Below are 19,599 nucleotides of genomic sequence, written 5' to 3'. Positions count from 1 at the left end.
AAGGCAGAGATCAGTCTGCAAGATGTACCTCACTCTCAGGAGGACTCCTTCTTTCCCCTTAGACTATGGCCAGAATTTGGAGAGCAGGGTCAGATACCTCAGGTGACGGGAGCTGAGTTCTGCTCTGTGTTGCTCAGGAGAGGGCTGATGGCTCTTAAACTGCCTATACTAAGTCTACAGCCCAGCCTTTGTTAAGGTGCCATTGCATCAGGCTGGTATTTTTCATTTTTAATGTATGTCACTTACATCATATGCAGGAATTTAATTCATTGGTAATTAATAACTTACCTTCAGGTATGACCTGCTCTTAGCTGTGAAGAAAGGATAGTTGCAAGGGGCACCTCAAAATACCCAGTATTTATCAGTAGTGATATGACTGGTAGGAAGGGGTAAAACCCAGAGGAAGTTATAGTACTGTGATTTAGTTCAGAACTTTTAAACTTTCAATCAGAATGGCAAAACTCAAACATACAAGTTACAAGGTAGGTACCAAACTCATTAAATGTAATAATTCTTTCTAGTAGTAATTTTATTTTCACATGTTCACTCCAAACTTGATAAATTATCTTTTAATCTAGTGTCTGGTAAAATCAGGCTGAGTAGTTACAGTATCATTTCATCTGCATTTGTGTGACATCCAGTGGCTGGATGGGTCAATCACAGGCACCAATTTCTTACCAAAGGTATAAAAACCATTCGGAACACTAAAGAAATAAAAGTACTGGCTATTAATGCTAACAGAGCAATTGCTTAATTTTAGTTTAAAAATAAACAAATGATTAAAGAAGCTCCAGGGAGTGCCTTTTGGACCTGTACATATGTAACACAGTGCAGCCCTTAGAATTCCCTGTGCCTGCCTCTGGAGTGAGCTCTCCTCCTCTAAGCTCCTGCTGGAACAACTCATCACCCCTGTCAGAAATGAGTAATTTATGTTTTCCTGTATTGAATTCTTAACTGCACCATTGGTGTCAAGACTTGTATTAATTTTGTCTGGCACAGTACTGGGATAATTTTGGTTGAGACTTTTGAAATACCAAAAATAATCCAGTATAACAAGACTGATATGCCACTCAGTATAGAATTATATTTCCAAAAACCTGTTTAAATTGAAAGCACTAGAACGCCAGTCTCATGTCTGAAATAGCTGCCTGACATCAAGTTGTGCAAAGTATGCCAATGACATGAGCCTAGTATTGCTCTGAACACTGCAGGTTACCAAGCAGGTAATGAGTAGTAACAGTTCTATTTGTTGCATAAGGGCACACACTCATATAAAAATTATTGTTGTCCCAGAACATTTTCAGTATGTTTTTATATTAAAACCAGCATCTGTTAATGCACAGAATGAAAAAGGTGAGAATGTGAGAGTTTCTCTGCTTTTCCAGTCTGCTTTTCGAGGTCCATGAACCTGCTCTCTTTTTAAGAACACTATTTTTTTTTTTTAATTTTTTATTTTTTAAATCTCATAATACTTAACAAAGAAACCAAGCATTGACACCTAGTGTCTGAAATGACTTGAACATAATTTCAGGCTTAATGTTTATTACTGGTGAACTATTACAAGGATGTAGACATATTACTTTTGCCAACAAATTTCCTATAAAGATAAATCAGACACAGAGAAAAATGACTGTACTGGCCTGAGTACTGCACACAAGGCAAATGTTACCAGCAGAGACAGGAAAACAGCAGCTGTGCACCATTCTTGGACACAAAGTCCTCAGGAGTCACGAGGTTAGTGCAGGATCTGTTTTTTCATGCCTGGTTCTGCTGACTGCAGAGTCGCTTAGTCAACGATAATGATCAGAATATAAGTCCTCTCCTGAAGTTAGAGCAGTTTTTATGGCCTTCCTATGGCTAGGAAGAGCAGGCCAAATATGTCTGAAATGTATCTAGAAGAAAACAAAGATCAGATATATGAAAATGCCCTTGCTGAGATTGAGTCCTTTGAGCTGCCTCTTGGAACCACCCTAAGGTATGCATCATTTAGATACAGCTATATCGTTCATGGTTGATTTGTTCCACTCTTCAGCTGTTCTGACTTCAGTCAGCCCAGTGTATCACAAACTTTGTTAACTTGACATTGAAATCTATTGGGTAGTGGGATTTAACTTGGGTGTAATTGGGCCTGGTTGGAAAAATACAAACCAAGGACACTTGTGCAAGTCTTTACTGGGAGAAAGCTGTCTTTGGCTGGCTTTGTGTTCTCCAGAAATAAATATATTGCGCTTAAGCATGAAAATAAGGGAAGAATCGCTCTTTTGTGTAGCAGGGCTTTAGCTTAACAGCTATATTTCTATTGAATTAATTGCTTCTTATTCTTAAATTTGTAATAAATGTGACTTTATTTTTAATCACTAAAAACAATGCTTAAAATTTTACTGTTGATATCCCTAAATATCTGAAAATGTAAATAATTTTTTTCACGTGCAGTTTATGGAAACACTTCAGTGGTGAGGGTATAACTGAAAAAATTCTTCTGCATATCCACACTTACAAAAAAAAAAAAAAGGTAATATGTAAAAGATCATGATGTTATGTGCCTAAATATATTGTCAGTAGCTGTAGAAGACCTTTAAAAATAGCCCGCCTGCTGCTGTGGGCATCAGGTTGCAGTGACTATCAGGCTAAAGAAAGAGAATTTCATTTACCCTGAAAAATGTATGTGTTGATCTATTACTTGAGTAGTTTGTTGATGGGGGAGTGTGGGGCCGAAGGAGAAAAGAAGGAATGTGGGAAGATCATTACTGCATTTTTTTTTTTTTTAAAGGAAATACTATATTTCTTGAAGGAAATACTACTGCAGTGATATCCTGTAGCATTTTCCCCAATTTTCTTTCTGCAGCACACATTTCATGTTCTACATTTAGAATATTCCTTGTTGTTTCAGTAGGTGTCATCAACACCTTCAGTTAAGTCAGTGCTGGCTTCCCACCTGTGCAGACAAGAACACAGGTGTATCCTGTCTCCTGAGCATGCAGACACAAGGAGTAGCTCATCTTTGGCCACAGACCGCAATATATGCGATTTAAATAGAAGAGGAGCTATTCCTACTTGACTGAAAAAGGTTTTATGGCACTGGTGCCCAAGGACACTAGCACACAAGCAGCAGCAATGTAGAAATACAATGCCCGTTTGCAGTGCTCCAGATCAGCTCCTGAAAGGCAGCAAGGCAGTGCTTTCGGCATTGGGAAGCTCAAACAAACAAATAAATAAATAAACAAATAAACATACATACAAACAAACAAACAAAGAGCCAACGCGGCGAGTAAACAAACAAACCGAGGCCCAACAAGCAGAGCGGAACTTCCCATTACAGCAAGGCCGCTCTTGAGCCCGCGTCCGCCGTGAGGTGCTGAGGGACGGAGGTCTGCGCCGTGCGGCGCCGCCGGAGCAGCGCGGGGCTCAGGCAGCGGGACCTCGTCCTGCCACGGGCGGCACGACTCCGCCGCCGGTCTCCCCCGGTACCCCCCGCCCGGCTCCGCGGCCGCCCCCGCCCTCGGTCCCTCCCCGGAGCCTCCCGCAGCGGCGCGGCTGCCGGGTCCCTCCCATCCAAGATGGCGGAGAGCCTCCCGGAGCATGATCGGATCCTGCAGGAGATCGAGAGCACCGACACGGCCTGCGTCGGGCCCACCCTGAGGTGAGGGGCGGCGAGCGTTGAGGTGCCGCCGCCGGGCGAAGGTTTCTCCCCTCCCGCCCCGTAAAGCCTGGGCCCGGCGGGGCCCGGCTGACAGCTCCTCCCCGGAGACGGCGCGGGGCCGCCCGCGGCGCCTCCGGCGGGAGCGGCAGCCTCGGGCCCCGGGGACGCGCGGCCTCCGCGGGGGCCCCGCAGAGGCCCGACCGCCGCTTCCCTTCGGGACTCCCGACAAAAAACGGCCGCGGGTGGCCGCGGCTCCGGGCAAGCAGCGTTGACGGCAGGGCAGAGCGCCGGTGCGGCTGTGCCCCCGCCCCCGGTTATTGTGTGCGGGGGAGCGGCGCGTTGCACGGCTTCCGGCGGGGCCGGCGCTGGGGCTGGGGCCACCGGCCGGGACGTGGAGCCGGGACCTGCTGGGTGTGGGCTGTGCGGCGGGCTGGGCTCCCGGCACTCGCCGGGAACATCCTTCGTGGGGGTCTGCGCTGGGAGCCGGAGCGAAAACTGGTTTCGGGTGGGGGTTTGTGTAAGGCCGGTCGATGCACAGTCCATAGACTGATAATTCAGTGTGAGTGGAAGCGGTCGTCTAAAATTCACCACGGTGTTCCTATTCCTGTCCTGGGCGTTTGACAGCATTCATGCCGTGCCCTCAATGGCTGTTCTTTTTTAATCTAGGTACTGGCAAATGGCGTAATTGAAGTGTCAAAGAAAGGATTTTGCTTGATCTGTGCTGCTTGGGGGAGGCAAGCGGTGCCCTCAGCCCGGGCTGCTCAGGGAAGGGAGGGCTTGGGGGCAGTGGGTCGGGTATGGTGTCGTTATAATGAGGAGAGGACTCACGTTGAACTCCACTGCCAGTGGGTGAGAGATGTCTGAAGTGAGGAGGTATGGGCGGCAGCCCATTGGTGGTTTTCTCTTTGGGAAGATGTGGAGATTTGATATGCACGAAACTGGAAGAGGCGGTTTGCAGGGCTGGGAGTGCACCACCGGGTTTCTTGATGGGTGCTGTGTGCTGGGGTATAGGAAATGGCAAATGAATTGGGATGCTGAGGAGCTATATACCGGGCGCTTAAGGAACAGAAGTGCTTGCTGGATGCAAAATGGGTCATTTTGTACTTCACAGTGAGTGATGTTGATACAGTTGACTGTATATGGCTGCTGCCCTCCAGCACTGAGCGTGGGTGTTTGCAGTATGGGAACTTGAGCAGGGCCAGGGCTCGTCAGTCCTGGCAGGACTGAACAGGAGCGTGGTGGTGGTAGAGCAGCCCAGGCACCACCTTGGTCTTAGCCAGCTCAGAACAAGCTGCACGAGGCTGCTTCAGTCTCCCCTTACTGCTCCTGCAACTCAGCCAGTACCAGACATGCATGCACAGGTGCTGAAGCTGAGTGTGATGGGGAGTTTCACCTGAGAGTTCATGAGTTCTGGCTGAGAGAAGGCAGCTGAGGTGTTTTCAGGCTTGAGTTGGCCCTGGAGGCACTTCAGCCGTGCTTGAGCTGACAAGCCCAGGCACAGTGAAGCTGACGTCTGCAAAAAGTACTGCGAACCCAAAAGACATAGCAGCAAAATATTAAGTACAATTGCAGCTTTGCTACAATCTCTGAAATAGAGCTTTTATTAGAGCAACTTATGTGAAGGACATAGAGAAAATAGGATTGAGCAGAGGAAGATGATGTGTTTGGGGAACACAAGTATGGATGGTGGAAAGACATAAAATATGAAAGGGACAATGTCAATCTCTTATCTGTGTTATACGTTTAAAGTGTCAAAGCTTTAATAAATATATTTAGAGTCATGATTTTTGCATATGGTTCCTGTCCTTTTTGTTGAAATGAGCATATAGGGATTTCTTGTTATCTCACTGACTTGCCAGAGAGGGAGTTTTGCGTTGGTGACAGAATTGGTAGAAAAGCAGTGTGGGTTTGTGTGATGTAGCACTTAATACTTACATACAAACCAGTAACTTGGACTGAAGAACATTTATATCTGGCTGAGCACTTTGAAAGAAGCCTGACTGACACCATAGAAATATTTGGCTGTTTTATAGAATCAGAAATGTTTAAAACCAAGACTGAGAGGTCTGCTTAGCAGCCTGTTAAAATTGGTAAGTTGCTGTGAGAGACTGAAAAGCCTAAAACCCCACTTCCGATTTTGAAGTCTATTTCGATAAACAAAAACTTGAACATAAAAGGGAGCATTATTATCTGCACAAGGCACAGCTTTTACTTGCTAAGCAGTATAAATGAAAGAAGTAAGATGGATAATTGTATGTGCAGTGCCTAAGCCACACCACATCAAGTGGCCCATTGATTCTCAGTCGAGGAATCCACTGATACTGTTATTTCACGTGATTACTGAAATTACATTCACTTCATTATATAACATGGAATATTTTACTAATCTTCAGTGCTTGAAGAACATTTACAGCACTATGACATGAGGCGCAGCAATAATATTGCTATTTAAACAGCAGAACAAAGGAAGGGGCTTAAGGCGAGTGCTTTGGGTAGGAAGCGTGAGGTAATGCTTAATGCCAGAGATCATAGGATATGCAAGATCTGACTTATCTCCAATTGCTCCTGTCAAGATCTTAATGTTTTCCTAATGCTTTACAAGCAAGTAGTTTTTAGTTTTTGTTTTTTTTTGGGGGGGGGGGGGGAGGAGAGGGAGGGGAGATGCAGGGGGGTAATATGTAGGCTCTATGTAGCTTTTGTTTTCCCTCAGCATTTTGTTGCCAGCTCGGTGTATCTCTCTCTGCTGGCACAAGGTTGTCTGTTCCAGCAGAGGAGGGGCCATGCTGATGCGTAGGATATTGATATGTAATGGTTTTGTGATAATTGCCAGGTAAGGAACAGTGCGAGGATTGGTTCTGTGTGGGATTTATAGTACTAAGATGCACCCCTGTGGGGAAGCCAGGTCCTTTACAGGAGGAATGAAGGTACAGAGGCATTGCTTATTATTTAGGACAGAAAGTTAGATTCTGAAGATTGCTGTGCACCTTTATAGATATCAAATGCAGAGACTGTGTTTGATTATATTGATAATTATTAATATTATAAGTGTTAACTGGATGATTTTGAAAGCAAAAAACTGCTGGTATTTGACTTGCATGTCTAAACTTAGTGATGTGCACCAAGTCACTACAAATGCAACTTAAATAAACTGCGTAACACTCCTTGCATTAAGTACATACACTGTGCGTAGAGCAGGCCAGGATTTATTTGTTGGTGTTTTTTTTTCCTTTTTCTTTTTCTTTTTTTTTTTTTTTTTTCCTGCAGGCTCTGTGAGACTGCTTTATCAACATCTGTCTAGCTTTAATGGCCAACTGAAAGTGATTAATGACAACATCTGTTAGAGGCTCCTCACACACACCTTTTTATATAATGTGTTAATACCTGGTAATTCATGTCATATACAAGCTGTTTGCAAAACCAGGAAGAGGTGTCAGAAAGAAAAGATAAAAGACAACGAAGGAGACAACTCCCTTATTCCCATTTAAAAAAAAAAAAAAAAAAAAACAAAACAAAAAAAAACCTTTCAGGCTGTCATTGAACTTTATATAAATATATACTAATGGCATTTCAATGGTCAACTTTTTAAAGTGTCTTAATAATTCTTGAATATTCTGTTGTAAACACCAGGGTAATTAATAAGATGAATTCTGTTCAGAGTCTGATTGACCTTATCTTCCGGTTAGTGATACGTTGATCAACAAAGGTCAAGCAGCTCAGTGAAGCAGGAGATGCTGTTCTAGCTGTATCCTGATGAAGAAGATTTAAGAGTCTTTTTTGGCTTGTTTACCACGTGTTATATTTCAAAGGTCTTTTCTAAAAAATAAATGAATGACCTCTTAAATTCTAGCTTGACAGCATCTAGCATAAGCATGTGGGACTACTTTTCTGAACACTTTGTCTCATGACCTTCGTGTTGCTGAGTTTGCAATGCTCTGTGGTCATGTGGGGAAGAGATTCCTATATCCTCTGAGGGGTCTGTCCAAAGCCGAGTAATTGAATGCCTGAAATGCTTTCTGCAGTGTGACAGGATGCTCTGAAGCTTTAGTGTAACCTGATTTATTGAGAGTGTGTGCTATCACTGGTAGGCACACTTTGGCTATGTGGTTCTGTATCTAGCAGCACAGGTGGTAAGCAGCAGTACAAGCAGGGTGATTTCTCTGGCTATTGGAAGCAGAGCAGCATTGCACACTCTCAGGCTGGGAAATGCGTTTTCTGAGTGCTTGCCTTTGGGCTGCTGGGATTTGCAGTGTGGTTATCCAATGGCAAAATGTGGTTGCCCTCATTTTTGCCCCATGGTTGTGTTTGTCAGGTATTGTTATCTAAAGGCATTTTTCTGTGTTCTCATATTTTGGTTTTGGGTTATGAGGCAGCAATTCTCTTGTCTGTAACTCAGTCTTGTTCTTAATGCAGAGCAAATGCAAAAGCATTCTTAGGTCATCAGCCAGCATTTTGAATCAGAACTGAATTGGTCTAATAATGTATCTTAATTTCAAAAAATAGGATATTTCACAGTGTTATAAGCTATTTTTCTGGTTCAAGAATTGGTCTGTGTCTTCAGGAATGCTCTAACTTCTGGATCAGATTGTAGAGCATGCTTTGATATATATGTATGTATCAGTTTATCTTTGTTATAGTAGCTACCTTGTACATTGCAGCTGGGTCTGTAAAGTGAAGAGAACTGCCTCCTCATTGGGTTGGAGGTGTCCTGGTAAACCAGTGGCTTGCCTGTGTTGTGTTTGCTGCAGGCTTTGCGCTTGGAGCAGGGTAATATTCAAAGTATTGAAGTGGAAAGGGAAGAATCGGATAAAGCAAATATCTGTGTGAACAAGATTGTCACAATATGTATTTTTTGGAACAATATTTTTTTGGTCACTAGCCCATTATATAGCATGAGTACAGCATAATAATACTGTATGCTATGGGCTAATTATTTCTCATTTATATATTCAGTGGTAGAACTGCAGTTTTTTCTTTATTCTGTAGGCTAGTCTGATATTTCAGAAATTCTTCAGATTTGCCACTGGTTGCATGGAAGATCTTTAAAAGGTGAGGATTCACTTCAATTGCTGCAAGTTTCAGCACAGTGCTTTGCTTTTACAAAGCCTGAAACTGGTGGATAATCACGTCTGCATCACATTTCTGGTTGTACAAAAATCTTTATGTTCCATGCTGATTAAGTCTGTCATGAAATATGTGTCTGCAAATCAGGTTATCTCAATCTTTGTGAGTGTTTATGCGTCAGCTCCTGACTCAGTCCTTGCAGTGTTTTCCAAATGGAAACTGCTGAGTGAGGCTTCGACCTAACCCCTAACCTGTGAGAAGAATGCTTTTGAAGGAGTTCTCTGTAATTCCATGAGCATTACCAAAGAGCTTGAAATTGTTCCTATGTTCAGGAAACGTGTTTCAAAATACCTGAAAGTTTTTAAAAGAAAGACATCATCTGCTGACAGATCCGCAGGGGTGTACTTAATAGGTGGCTGCTGTGGTCTGTCACATCATGTCTCGTCTCAATTTAACCTGACTGACCATGGTTGTAGCCTATTCACTGTTACATTGTTAAATTCAGGAAAGTCGTCTGTTATTTAGGTAGCTTCTCTACTGAGTTATTCCTCAAGCTGATTTTATGTAGTGTCTGTTGACCCAGATGTTTGGACCTGCAATATGCATAGGAGGTGCATTAATTTTACATCCTACACAAATATCAGTCATATGGGCACTCTCCTGCAATATTTGTGGTTCATCTGGCTTTTCTTTTTTTTTCTTTTTTTTTTCTTTTTTGGAAGCCAGTGGCATGCACTGTTCTCTAGCCTTCTGTGTGCATTTCTGAACCATTGCTCTGTGACTTTGCAGTTTTCTCAGTGCAGCTGTCTACCTGACAACTAAACATAAGCCTCTTTTTGACCCGTAAGTTCTAGAGTATTTGCACATATAAAGCTGCAGCTATAGCAGCTACATGCAGTTCAGTGGTTTTTTTTCACATTCTATATCACGGATTATACTTCAGAAATAATGTGGAAATCTGTGAGGACTGATCTTTCTTAAATAATGCCAGAAATGGGTGTGCAAATAGGAAAATATTTCAATGTGCTGTAGTACAATATTCAGTTCTAACTTGTTCAAAAACATCAAGCTAGTTTTGCATTGACATCAAATAGTCAAATTAGATCTTATCTTACTTAAGGACTTGCTATGGCTAGCTATACCATCCAGGTGCTGCCAGTCTCTCTGGCTACTATCTGACAGTGAATGAAATGCCCAAACCTTATCTCTGTCACCGCAGACCTTGGTAAAACAATGACATCATGGTCGGTTTGATGTTCACCTTGAAGTCTGCTCAGCAACATGTCTTTTCCTCATCTTGTCTGTGTGTGCTGAGGAGTTATTTGTGTTCCTGACTGGCTGGGTCCTGTGCAGAAGCTGCTGCGGACCTGTCCTGCCAGTAACATAGCCTCATGGCTGGAGGAGGGGTGAAGAAGGGGAAGGGCAGGTTTGTATTAGAGTGCATCACCCCCCGACTTATGTGTTTGGTTTAGGTGACCTGAAGAGAGCAAGGTTGTTTGGTTTTGTTTTTTTTTTAAATATTAATTGCAACTAAGTGATATTTTCACTGTCTCAGAGAAAGTAAATTTACATGCAAAACTGCATTGAGCTCAAGTCTTGCAATTCTCCATTAATCAGAGCAGTACAGAATTGATGCCTATGCTGTAGTACATATATCTAAGGGGGCTCCTGAGACATTTCAGCTTCAAACATCCAAGTATCGTGTGGTTGAGTGTCGATACCCTCTGCTCTCCTTCTGTCACAGAGCGTTGGGTTTTTCTGTTGGTAGCAGCTGTCATGGGGGTTTTCAGTTTGCCAACTTCCTTACGCCTGGGGGTGCTTGTGGGCTGTCACTATCCCACTGGTATCAGTGAGATAGCATTTTTTTTTTAAGCTTTGTTTTTAGGTTAATTTCAGCATGAAGTTAATGTAAAGTTAATGCTACGTTGCTTTTTAAACTGAAGGAATTATAACCAGGTGACCAAAATGCACCATCTTCTCTCAAAAATGGCATTAATGCGAGGTTGCCAGCGTTAGCTTTCCTGAAGCCTTGAACAAATTTTTCTGCCACTTAGTCTGTTTGTCAAGAAGATAGAGTATTGGAGTAACTTGTCAAATATTAGTAAAGTCAGGTAACACATACACATATATATACAAAATATTTCCCAACAGAAAGATGGGCTTTGGAATTACACAGGCTTCTCAAAAGTCATCTTCCGTTTTCTTCAGTGATCTGGGAGATGTGTTTGTAACAGGATTGTAGCATAGCTTGTGGATTTGTGTGAGAAAAATCAAAATTTTATGTCCTACGTGTAGGCTATGTGAGCTCATAAAGTTAACACAAATAATATCAAATTATTGGAAAATGTATGCTTTAATTATACATTTAATGTGATACATTTAAGAGTTATCATCTGTTCTTTTTATATTGAATAAAATCCATTCTTAATCAAATTGTTTGTGAAAGTTACATTATTGGATATTTTATTTAGTCTGGAACTTCTTATTTCTAAATATATTCACATCTGTGTGGCATTGGTATTCAAAATGAATTGAAGCAAGTTACTTAGGCATCTTAGTTATGCCAGTGGGCCTTTGTTACTTTAAATGCTCTGTTCAATCTTTGTATGTGTCATGAAGGCTGTACAAAAACAATTGGTATGTAGTTATCTTGTAGATTACGTATAAAGCATCCCAGATACAGATGACATGTGAGCTGTAGGAGATGGCTGACAGTTTCTGGGACATGCACAGCAGAAGTCTGATCAAACCTTTAAAAACATCCCAGAAGTTCAAATTGTCATTTCTAGGTAAATTCCCCATTTCTCTTCAGAGTGATCAATTACTGTTATGGTCTGTGGAAATAAAAAGGGAAAATAAGAATATTGATATATATGGACTTGTTTCTGGTTATATTTTCCATGAAATAGCATCAGTTCCAGCTACGTTCACTGTATTATTTGGATGATGTGTGAAGCAGATGGCCAGACTTGGCATTTTGCTGCATGTCAGAAGCTAGTACTAAAGTGCCAACTCCACTCACTTTCTTTGCCTTGTTTTTTTTTTTTTTTGGTAAATCTACCATTAAAACTCAAATTTGAAAGAAAAAAAAAAAAGTAGCACAGCACTTGTTTTTCAGTTTCTTGCTTCATACATCAGTAAGTAGCACAAAGGCTCAGCAGGAAGCGGCATCTCCTTGGTCAGCAGTGTAAAAACAGGAAGGAGGAAGTCTATTGCAAATCTGGGTTTGCTGATTATCAGCTCTTGTTTTGCTGCAGAGGATGTCCATTAACAGCCATCGGTGTGCTCCATTGCTTATCCAGGGTGAACAATGACTGCTGTAGTGTTGCTGCCACAGAATGTGGACCCTGGTTATAGGAAGTAATGTTAACTAACAAACTGTACTCAGCCCTTTCCTGCTCATAGAAACAGGATACTATTAGTGAGAACAATTCACAGAAATTGCACATACAGGAAAACCAGGCAAGTGAAGCATACCAGCTAAACTAAGATTAATAAAATCTTTTCTCTGACTAGGCGAGGGCTTGGATTCTGCATTGTTCTGGCATGTAATAAGATCTTTTAAATAGTGCATTGAGAGGTGATTATAAATAAGGATGGTAGAACTGGACCCTAGGTAGTGTCTGGCAAAGAAAGTCTGGTTAGGTTTTAAGAAATGTGCTTATTGCCATAACTCAAGTTGAATTACAGGAAACACCTGGACATTATTTTATAAAGCTTTTTAAGGGTGTACATGGCAACCTATATGAAATTACTCCATGGAAAAACCCATACAAAGTTTGTAGTTTGTGTAAACACAAAATATCTTTATATATTGCCAGACAAAGGAAATTTCTGCAGCGTTTCCTGTGAAATTGCAGCTTAAGCTGAACATGTGTTGTAGGATCGTGTTTAGGGATGCCACGGTTGTAGTCAAAATGGCTGTTCTGTTTTAAAGTCTTAATTTGCATGATCAGTTTTTTTTGTGTGTGTGCTTGCATGGATCCCACTGAACTCATTGTGCAAATTTGAATTGTAAATACTATTTTACAGCTGTATTCTCTCTCTCATCTACTTGGCCATTTCTTGCAGTGTGTTTATAGGAGTTAGTTGGGAGCATCTCTGATCGCCGTACAAAATTAGCTTTGGCAGCAAGCAGTTAATTCTAAAAACATGGTTTTCCACAAGCGCTGCTTCTTCATGTGAGGGTTGGTTTATTTGTATCTGTTAGATTGAGGATTCTTTGTGTGTGTTAATTACTGCTTTGAAAAATGGGATACAAATTGTGTGCCTGAATTTCTTTTTTTTTGTGTGTGTGTGACTTGATTTAACTGCTCACTTCAATCAATTAAAATTATTTCCCCCCCATGTTTCTAAATCTGAAGTTCTACAGGTGAATGTTTCTGTTGCATCCTTTGCAATTCTAGAAGTTGCACAGCTTAAGTCAGACTTGTACAACTATTGTGCAGGTGTGATTCCCATTATTGTAACAGCACTCATGGAGATGTAACACCTACTGAACAGTTATCAGTACACTGACAGGAACATGTGTATATAGTTTGAATTGCTTCATTTGTCTTGTGCAATCAGGAAATGAAAGACTGTAGCAATGCAGGAATGGGTGGGGAATGTGCAATTCTTCCTAGAAATGGGACAGGCTGGGCATGGGGTGAATATGGCAGCAGCAGACATTGGTTGGTGATGACCTGCAGCACTGCCTGCACTGCTGTCCCAACAGCTGAGCTTCAACCTCAGCCTTGCTCCTCATGCTGGACCCAGCTTTATGAATTCTTTCATCAGCAGTATCTGTTGGCTTTCTAACTGCCTTAAAACTGAATGGGACAGAAATTAGGAGCAGAAAGTTTGGTGTGTGGAGAATTAGGATTGTAGTTTTCTGATAGTTATGTGTTGGCGTAGGTATTTCAGCTCAGTGCCAAACAGAAGTGAGGGAGAGCATCGTGCTTGTGGTCTGAGGGATAGATTATAAGAAATAAGAAATAAGAATTGAAAGTATTTGAGACCTCCGGTGTGTTTCATACCTGAGCATTTGTAACAGAGACTCACACTTTTAGGCCTTTTGTTTACTGCAGAGCTCTACCCGAGCCATGCTGCCATCAAACTCTACTCTGCATTTCCATGGTCTGCCCCTTGTAAATACGTGGGATTTTCTCTGTTGACATCAATTTTTGCTATTTTTTACATAGTCTATCTCCTCTTTAATGCTGTGAGAGCACGTTATTATAAATGATTTCATTACTAGGAAGAGAATTGTTCACTCAAAAAAATTTAAGGTAATGCTGCATAAGCTCAGAGATATTTATTTTGAATGTGTAGTGATTAAAAGTCAAATCATTACCTGTTTAAAAAACAAACAAGCAAAAAAGACCACATAACTTCAAGAAATAATGCTTGTGATGTTTTGTTGTTACTTGTTTTATGGTTTGGTTTTTGTTTTTTTCTTCAAGTTCACTTTTGCCTGAAGACTGAATACCTGGGCAGTTCTCACTACCATTATAAAGTTATATCTATTGCCATAAATATAAGGAAAAAATTGCTTCATTCTGATTACTCTTGTAATTCACTCTTCCAAGCTAAATTCCCACCAGATAGATTGCAGTGGAAGCTGTGTTGTTTGGATTTCTGATTATCCTCACTCTGTGGTGGTAAACTGGTGTAGAGGTGAAAACCAGGTATGTGTTGTGAAAAGGAAGTTTGGGGTGTTTGCTGAATACTCAGTAGTATTGTCTCCTCTCCTTTTATACTTACAAGCCCAGCAGTCCTGTCAATGTATTAAATTAACCTATGACCATTCTTCAAACTGTAACTTTAAAAAACAAAACAAAACCCTGTGCTGTTATTCTTTTAATCCGGTTTGCAGTTGGGCATTTAATAGATTGCATCCTGGTTGCATCTACAGAAATTATCTGCGTACATCTGTAGCAGAAACATATTTTTGAAACTATACTGTAACCATTTGTGAAGGGGTTTTTGATAGCATCTTCGAGTGACAATGAGTAGGTATGGAAATTGGTATTATTATAGATCAGATAATATGAGAATTACTTATTTATTTGCGTATTATAAAGAGTCAGGTGAGATTCGTGGCAGGTTAGGCTTTATGAGTCTTGGCTGAGTTTTAGCTCTCTGGAGATGACTGTTTTTGCTCAGTAGATGGCAGGATTTGTTTTTTTTTTTTTTGCGTGTGTGTTGAATGGTGCCCTCTGGTGTTACAATCGATTTTTGCAGATAAACGCACATAGTTTCAATATAGGATGCACTGAATTATGTTTTACATTGTGTGCTTCAGTTCCGAAAATAAAATTGCTAAGAATTTCTTTATGGTTGTTAGTAGGATGTCCAGTAAACTTGTTTAGTTGTCTTCAGTGGTAGATGGTTGTATATCTGAAAATTCTCCATAATTTATTTATTAATAACTCAATTCGTGTATGTGTCACCTTTGTGCCTTCAGTTCAGCTGGTAAGAAAGGACCTAGGCAAAAATATCCCTACTGCAATAATGTTGACTGAGAGATGGAGACATCTTTCTCCTTCCTTATATATTTCTTTAATCACTGTGATCACTGAATTATTAAAGTAACCTGCACTACTGCAGTATACTAACCTGTACCTAGGTATGATACTCGAAAACAAATTAGGTTAAGCTGCCTCGAGAATTGACTTTCCCTGGTTTATTTTTCTTTTTTTTTCTTCTTTTGAGTACTTTCTGCACTATCTTGTACCTGCCACTAACAACACATATGTGACTCATATTGTCCAGTTGTTGAGATGAGTCAGAGAACTGTCTGCATATTGAGTTCTGGGAAGAAATAACCTGCTACTCTCATTAGCAGAAAGACATTCTCCACTTCTGCTTGCGCTCTTCATGGATGCCCTGCTCTCCCCATCAGAAGTGTGTAAATGTAGACAAAGATTGAAAGAACTGGATGTTACATGTGTAAAATATGCTTGGTAGCCTAGATGTGCTTATGCCCTTTTTAAGGTACTTTATTCTGAAATATGTGAAGCAACATAAAGACAGATGTTTTTAGGGCAGGTAGAATTGCAGGCATTTCTTTTTGCAGAACTCCATTTCTTTCTGGTTTATTGCAGTGCAGCCATCTATCAGCAGGACTGTTTAATTGGAAACTCACAGAATTGTTATCAGGATTGTTTGCAGTGCCTTAATCTTCAGATTAATGCCTATCAGTTAGTAATGACTTCATTTAGCCAGATCTAGGTCATTTTTGAAATGTGTGTGGGGAAAATAAGCTGCAGAATAGAAAACAAACCACAGTGTAGCATTTGTAACATTGCCTGATGGGTGAATCAGGTACACGTTATTCAGTTCTGTTTACAGTTCTGAGAAGACGTATAATTTCTGCCCATGGACAGAAATGGGATGGCTCTCTCAAGTAGGTGTATGCTTTTAAAAAGGGCAGTGCTTTTGGTCAGACTTATTTCTGAAGCCTCGGAAATAGCAGGCAGATGAAACCTGTATGCGTCCTAAGAGTACAAAGCACTGAGAAAGTTGGTGAACTTTTTAATTCCTTTTCTTTCTTCCCGTGGATCTCAGAGATTTGTGACTCAGAGTGTGATTATTTATTTATTTATTTTCCTAGTAACAGTGGCGATTTTTTTCCTTTCAAACATAAGCAGTTCTATCTCAGGATTTTTCGTTTTCCATGGAGTGCTGCGGGAGGGTGATGTGTTACTGTTACTCCACCAGGTGGAGCTCTTGGCATAGGTAATGAACGTGGAATGTGTATCATTGGTGCATCTCAAGGAGCTCTGTCGAAATCCAAGTTCAGATCGTAGATCGTCAATTAGGTCATCTTTAGTTCGCGTCCTTCCAGAAAGCAGTATTATGTAGAACATAAAATAGCAACTACTGTTTTAATACAGTAGGTATTGGTGAAGGCAGTGCATTAATTGTGAATATTATTATTATTTTGTAATTTTAAGCACTTACGAGTTTGAATTAAATATTATGTTAATACTCTTGTGAATTAACAACCAGTACATTTTTATTTTCATTACCCTGAGGTATAAGTTTTAGTTTTAATACTAAGAGAAATTTTAATACTAAGAAAAAATAACAAATATTGATTCTTATAATGGTGAATACTGCACAGCCTATGCTACACTGTATGCAGTTCCAGAATTTGTGTTGTCTGAAGTTATTTGATAACATTTTAAATGCATAAGAAATCTGATAGCAAACTAATTATGTCACTCAGTGTTTCATAAACATGTCTGCCAGTGATGGTAGATTTGAATGTGATGCAAAAGTATCAGGAGTGTTGAACTGCAGCTACTGGAAAGCCCCAGAACACCAGGGAGCAGCTAAATCCAAAGGCACTGCTATGACCACAAGCAGAAACTCAGGCAGTACAAACCCAGTGGTGGAGTTCCCCTGGTGGCATCTTTTTACAATCTTGTTCTCATTTCAGGTATATTTGGCTTGTGGTGTTTTACTACTGTTTTCACTTATGAGTATGTTGAAGAGTGTGAGTACACACTGATACAATTCTACTTTCGTGACAGTGATACTCTTTTTCCACTTTTCTTTGAGAACAGTGTAAGGAGACCTAAACTTGGAGGGAAGTAGCAACAAATAGAGTTTTTTTCTCATTTTGGTTTTGCATCCGGCATGGACATTGTGTGTGGCCCATGCAGGGAGGACTTGTGCGTGCACAGTATCTTTGAAGGCTCAGTCAGGTGCCTCTAGTCCTTTTACTCTTTATTTCTGCTCCAGAAATGGCACTCTGGGGCAGGTGGGTGTCCCTCTGTGCCCACCCTGCAGGTTTCAGCACCTTTTCTTCTAGCAATGCTCATACAACCAGCTTGTGGTGTTTCAGAGCACTCAACATCAGTTGTCACACCTTTCTCTCATCCCTTCTCCATTCTTCTGAAGGTATAAGTGATACAGCCTGCATGTCTCCCCTCGTTTCCTCAGATGCCAACAACCTGCCCAATGAGCTCACTTAATAGGAATACATCTGGCACTTTTCATTACCATAGCCAGTTCTGCTTCCCACTCTGACCACTGCTTGCCCTCGGCGTGAGTATTCCTGCTGGCAGCTGGGGTCACTCCTCATCTCCAACCACAGTCCTCATGGCCCAGCCACTCTGGGCATGCGAGGTGTCTCTTGCAGGCAGCCTGCCAGGCACCACAGGGGGAGATTGCCTGCTTGTCACACTGTGCTCCTTCCAGCTGTCTTATCACACTGCAGTGGCAGAAAGGGTCAGGGGCATTTTCCCCTTTGTGAACCATTTCACAGGTCAGCAGCTGTGCATTTTCCTCTGGTGCACTTAGGAGGAAGGAGCCCACCTTTCAGCACGTTACCCTTATTTTCCTATCATAAGCAAAGGAGGATAATCCATGGCTTTCAGGGATTGATTCATCAGGCAAGCAGGAATATTTTACTATGTGGATTTTATTCTAAGAGAATATTTGTAAGCAAGCAGGCTCTCAGGAACTGGCTTTCTTCCTTTGCTGTGGGGGACAGCTTGTTGCCTTCCTTACTTCTCCAGATTCAATTCCTTCTCTCAGTATATTGCCCAAGGTCAAAAGGAACTAAAAAAGCATCAAGAATGCATTTAGCAGTGTTTTAATCTTCTGTGAAAGGTCAGGTTCTTACCAGACACTCTGCCATAGTGTTGTTGAGCAGGCACTGATGACCAGGGACTGGCAGAACTCAGCTGTCTGTTTAGAACAGAGGATCTTGAAGACTGTGGGAAGTCAAACTTCTGTGAGAAGGTAGAAAAGAAAGTGCTTTCATAGAATTGTAGATCATAGAATCACAGAATGGCTTAGGTTGGAGGGGACCTTAAGGACCACACAGTTCCAACCCCTGTGCCATGGGTTGGGTGCCACCCTCCAGATCAAACTGCCCAGCACCCCATCTGACCCAGATTTTGTGCCTCCAGGGATGGGGTGTTCACAGCTTCTCTGGGCAGCCTGTGGCAGCACCTCACCATCCTCTGAGTAAAAAATTTCTTTCTAACGTCTAACCAAAACCTCTCCTCTTTTACTTGATAGCCATTCTACTTGACTTATCAATATCAGACTGTAATAAGTCAGCCTCTCCTATCTGTAAACTCCCCTCAAGTACTGGAAGGCTACAAGAAGCCCTCCAAGCCTTCCCTTCTCCAAGCTAAACAAATCTAACTCCCTCAACCTTTCTTCATAGGAGAGGTGCTCCAGCCCTCTGGCCATCTTTGTGGCCCTCTTCTGGACCTGCTCCAACACTCTGTAGCCTTTCCATATTTGGAGCTCCAGGCCTGGATGTCTTTCCCTCTGCTCAGCAGTTCTGGGGGCTTTGGCTCACTGTTCTCTGGCTCTTAAACTTCAGAACAAAGTCTGATACAGACAGCATCAACTCCATTGGAACTTCAGCCTCCTTTTCCTCTGTCTTCTGATTTCAATTTATTTATTTTTAAACAGCTTTGCCTTACAGATTTATGGAGAAATCTTTGTAATAATGGAGGAGATTAGAGGCTAAAAAAATGCAATTTCAAGATTTTCACGCTCCTGTTTTTTATTTTATTATTGAATGCTCCCTGTCCAGGGAGACTTTGTACCTTTGATTTCCCATGCAGTTCTCTCTTTCTCTCTCTTTGCCCTCGGGCATGTTTGGGGGTGCTGGAAGAGGGTGGTACGGAGGCTGCTCTGGGAGCAGACAGGCCTGGCTCTGGCAGCTGCTCTGGACATTTTGGCTGGGGGCATCTGACATGGATGCAGTTGGATAACTCTGCTCTTAGAAGTGTTAGATTTGTACGTTTGCACTTTCTTATATTTAGGGAAAAGTGGAATTTGTTAGAAAAGCGATCCATGCCATTTGAGGTGGTCAGAGAAACAATCTTTTGTATCTGTGTTTGAGCATTAGGGCATAAACAGCAGACCAGTGAGGCTCAGGT

General features: G+C 41.5%; 1 protein-coding gene across 8 annotated transcripts in view; it reads left to right on the top strand.

Annotated features, from left to right (window-relative positions):
- Nucleotides 1-393: 393 nt before the first annotated feature.
- Nucleotides 394-19,599, top strand: part of EXOC6 (exocyst complex component 6) — an 84,806-nt gene continuing 65,600 nt past the window's right edge. For 2 of the 8 annotated variants that reach the window (XM_048945272.1, XM_048945271.1), the window contains exon 1: nt 395-1,975. In XM_048945272.1, coding sequence (XP_048801229.1) covers nt 1,854-1,975 — 122 coding nt within the window. In that variant the 5' untranslated portion in view covers nt 395-1,853. Of the gene's footprint in view, nt 1,976-3,507; nt 3,641-19,599 lie in introns of those variants that run through there. The other 6 variants (XM_048945273.1, XM_048945279.1, XM_048945276.1 and 3 more) reach the window with 4 other exon arrangements.

Source organism: Lagopus muta, chromosome 5 (genome assembly GCF_023343835.1).
Source record: "Lagopus muta isolate bLagMut1 chromosome 5, bLagMut1 primary, whole genome shotgun sequence".
Taxonomy (NCBI): domain Eukaryota; kingdom Metazoa; phylum Chordata; class Aves; order Galliformes; family Phasianidae; genus Lagopus; species Lagopus muta.
Note: the sequence above shows the minus strand (reverse complement) of the source record. Positions and strands in the feature narration are given on the sequence as shown.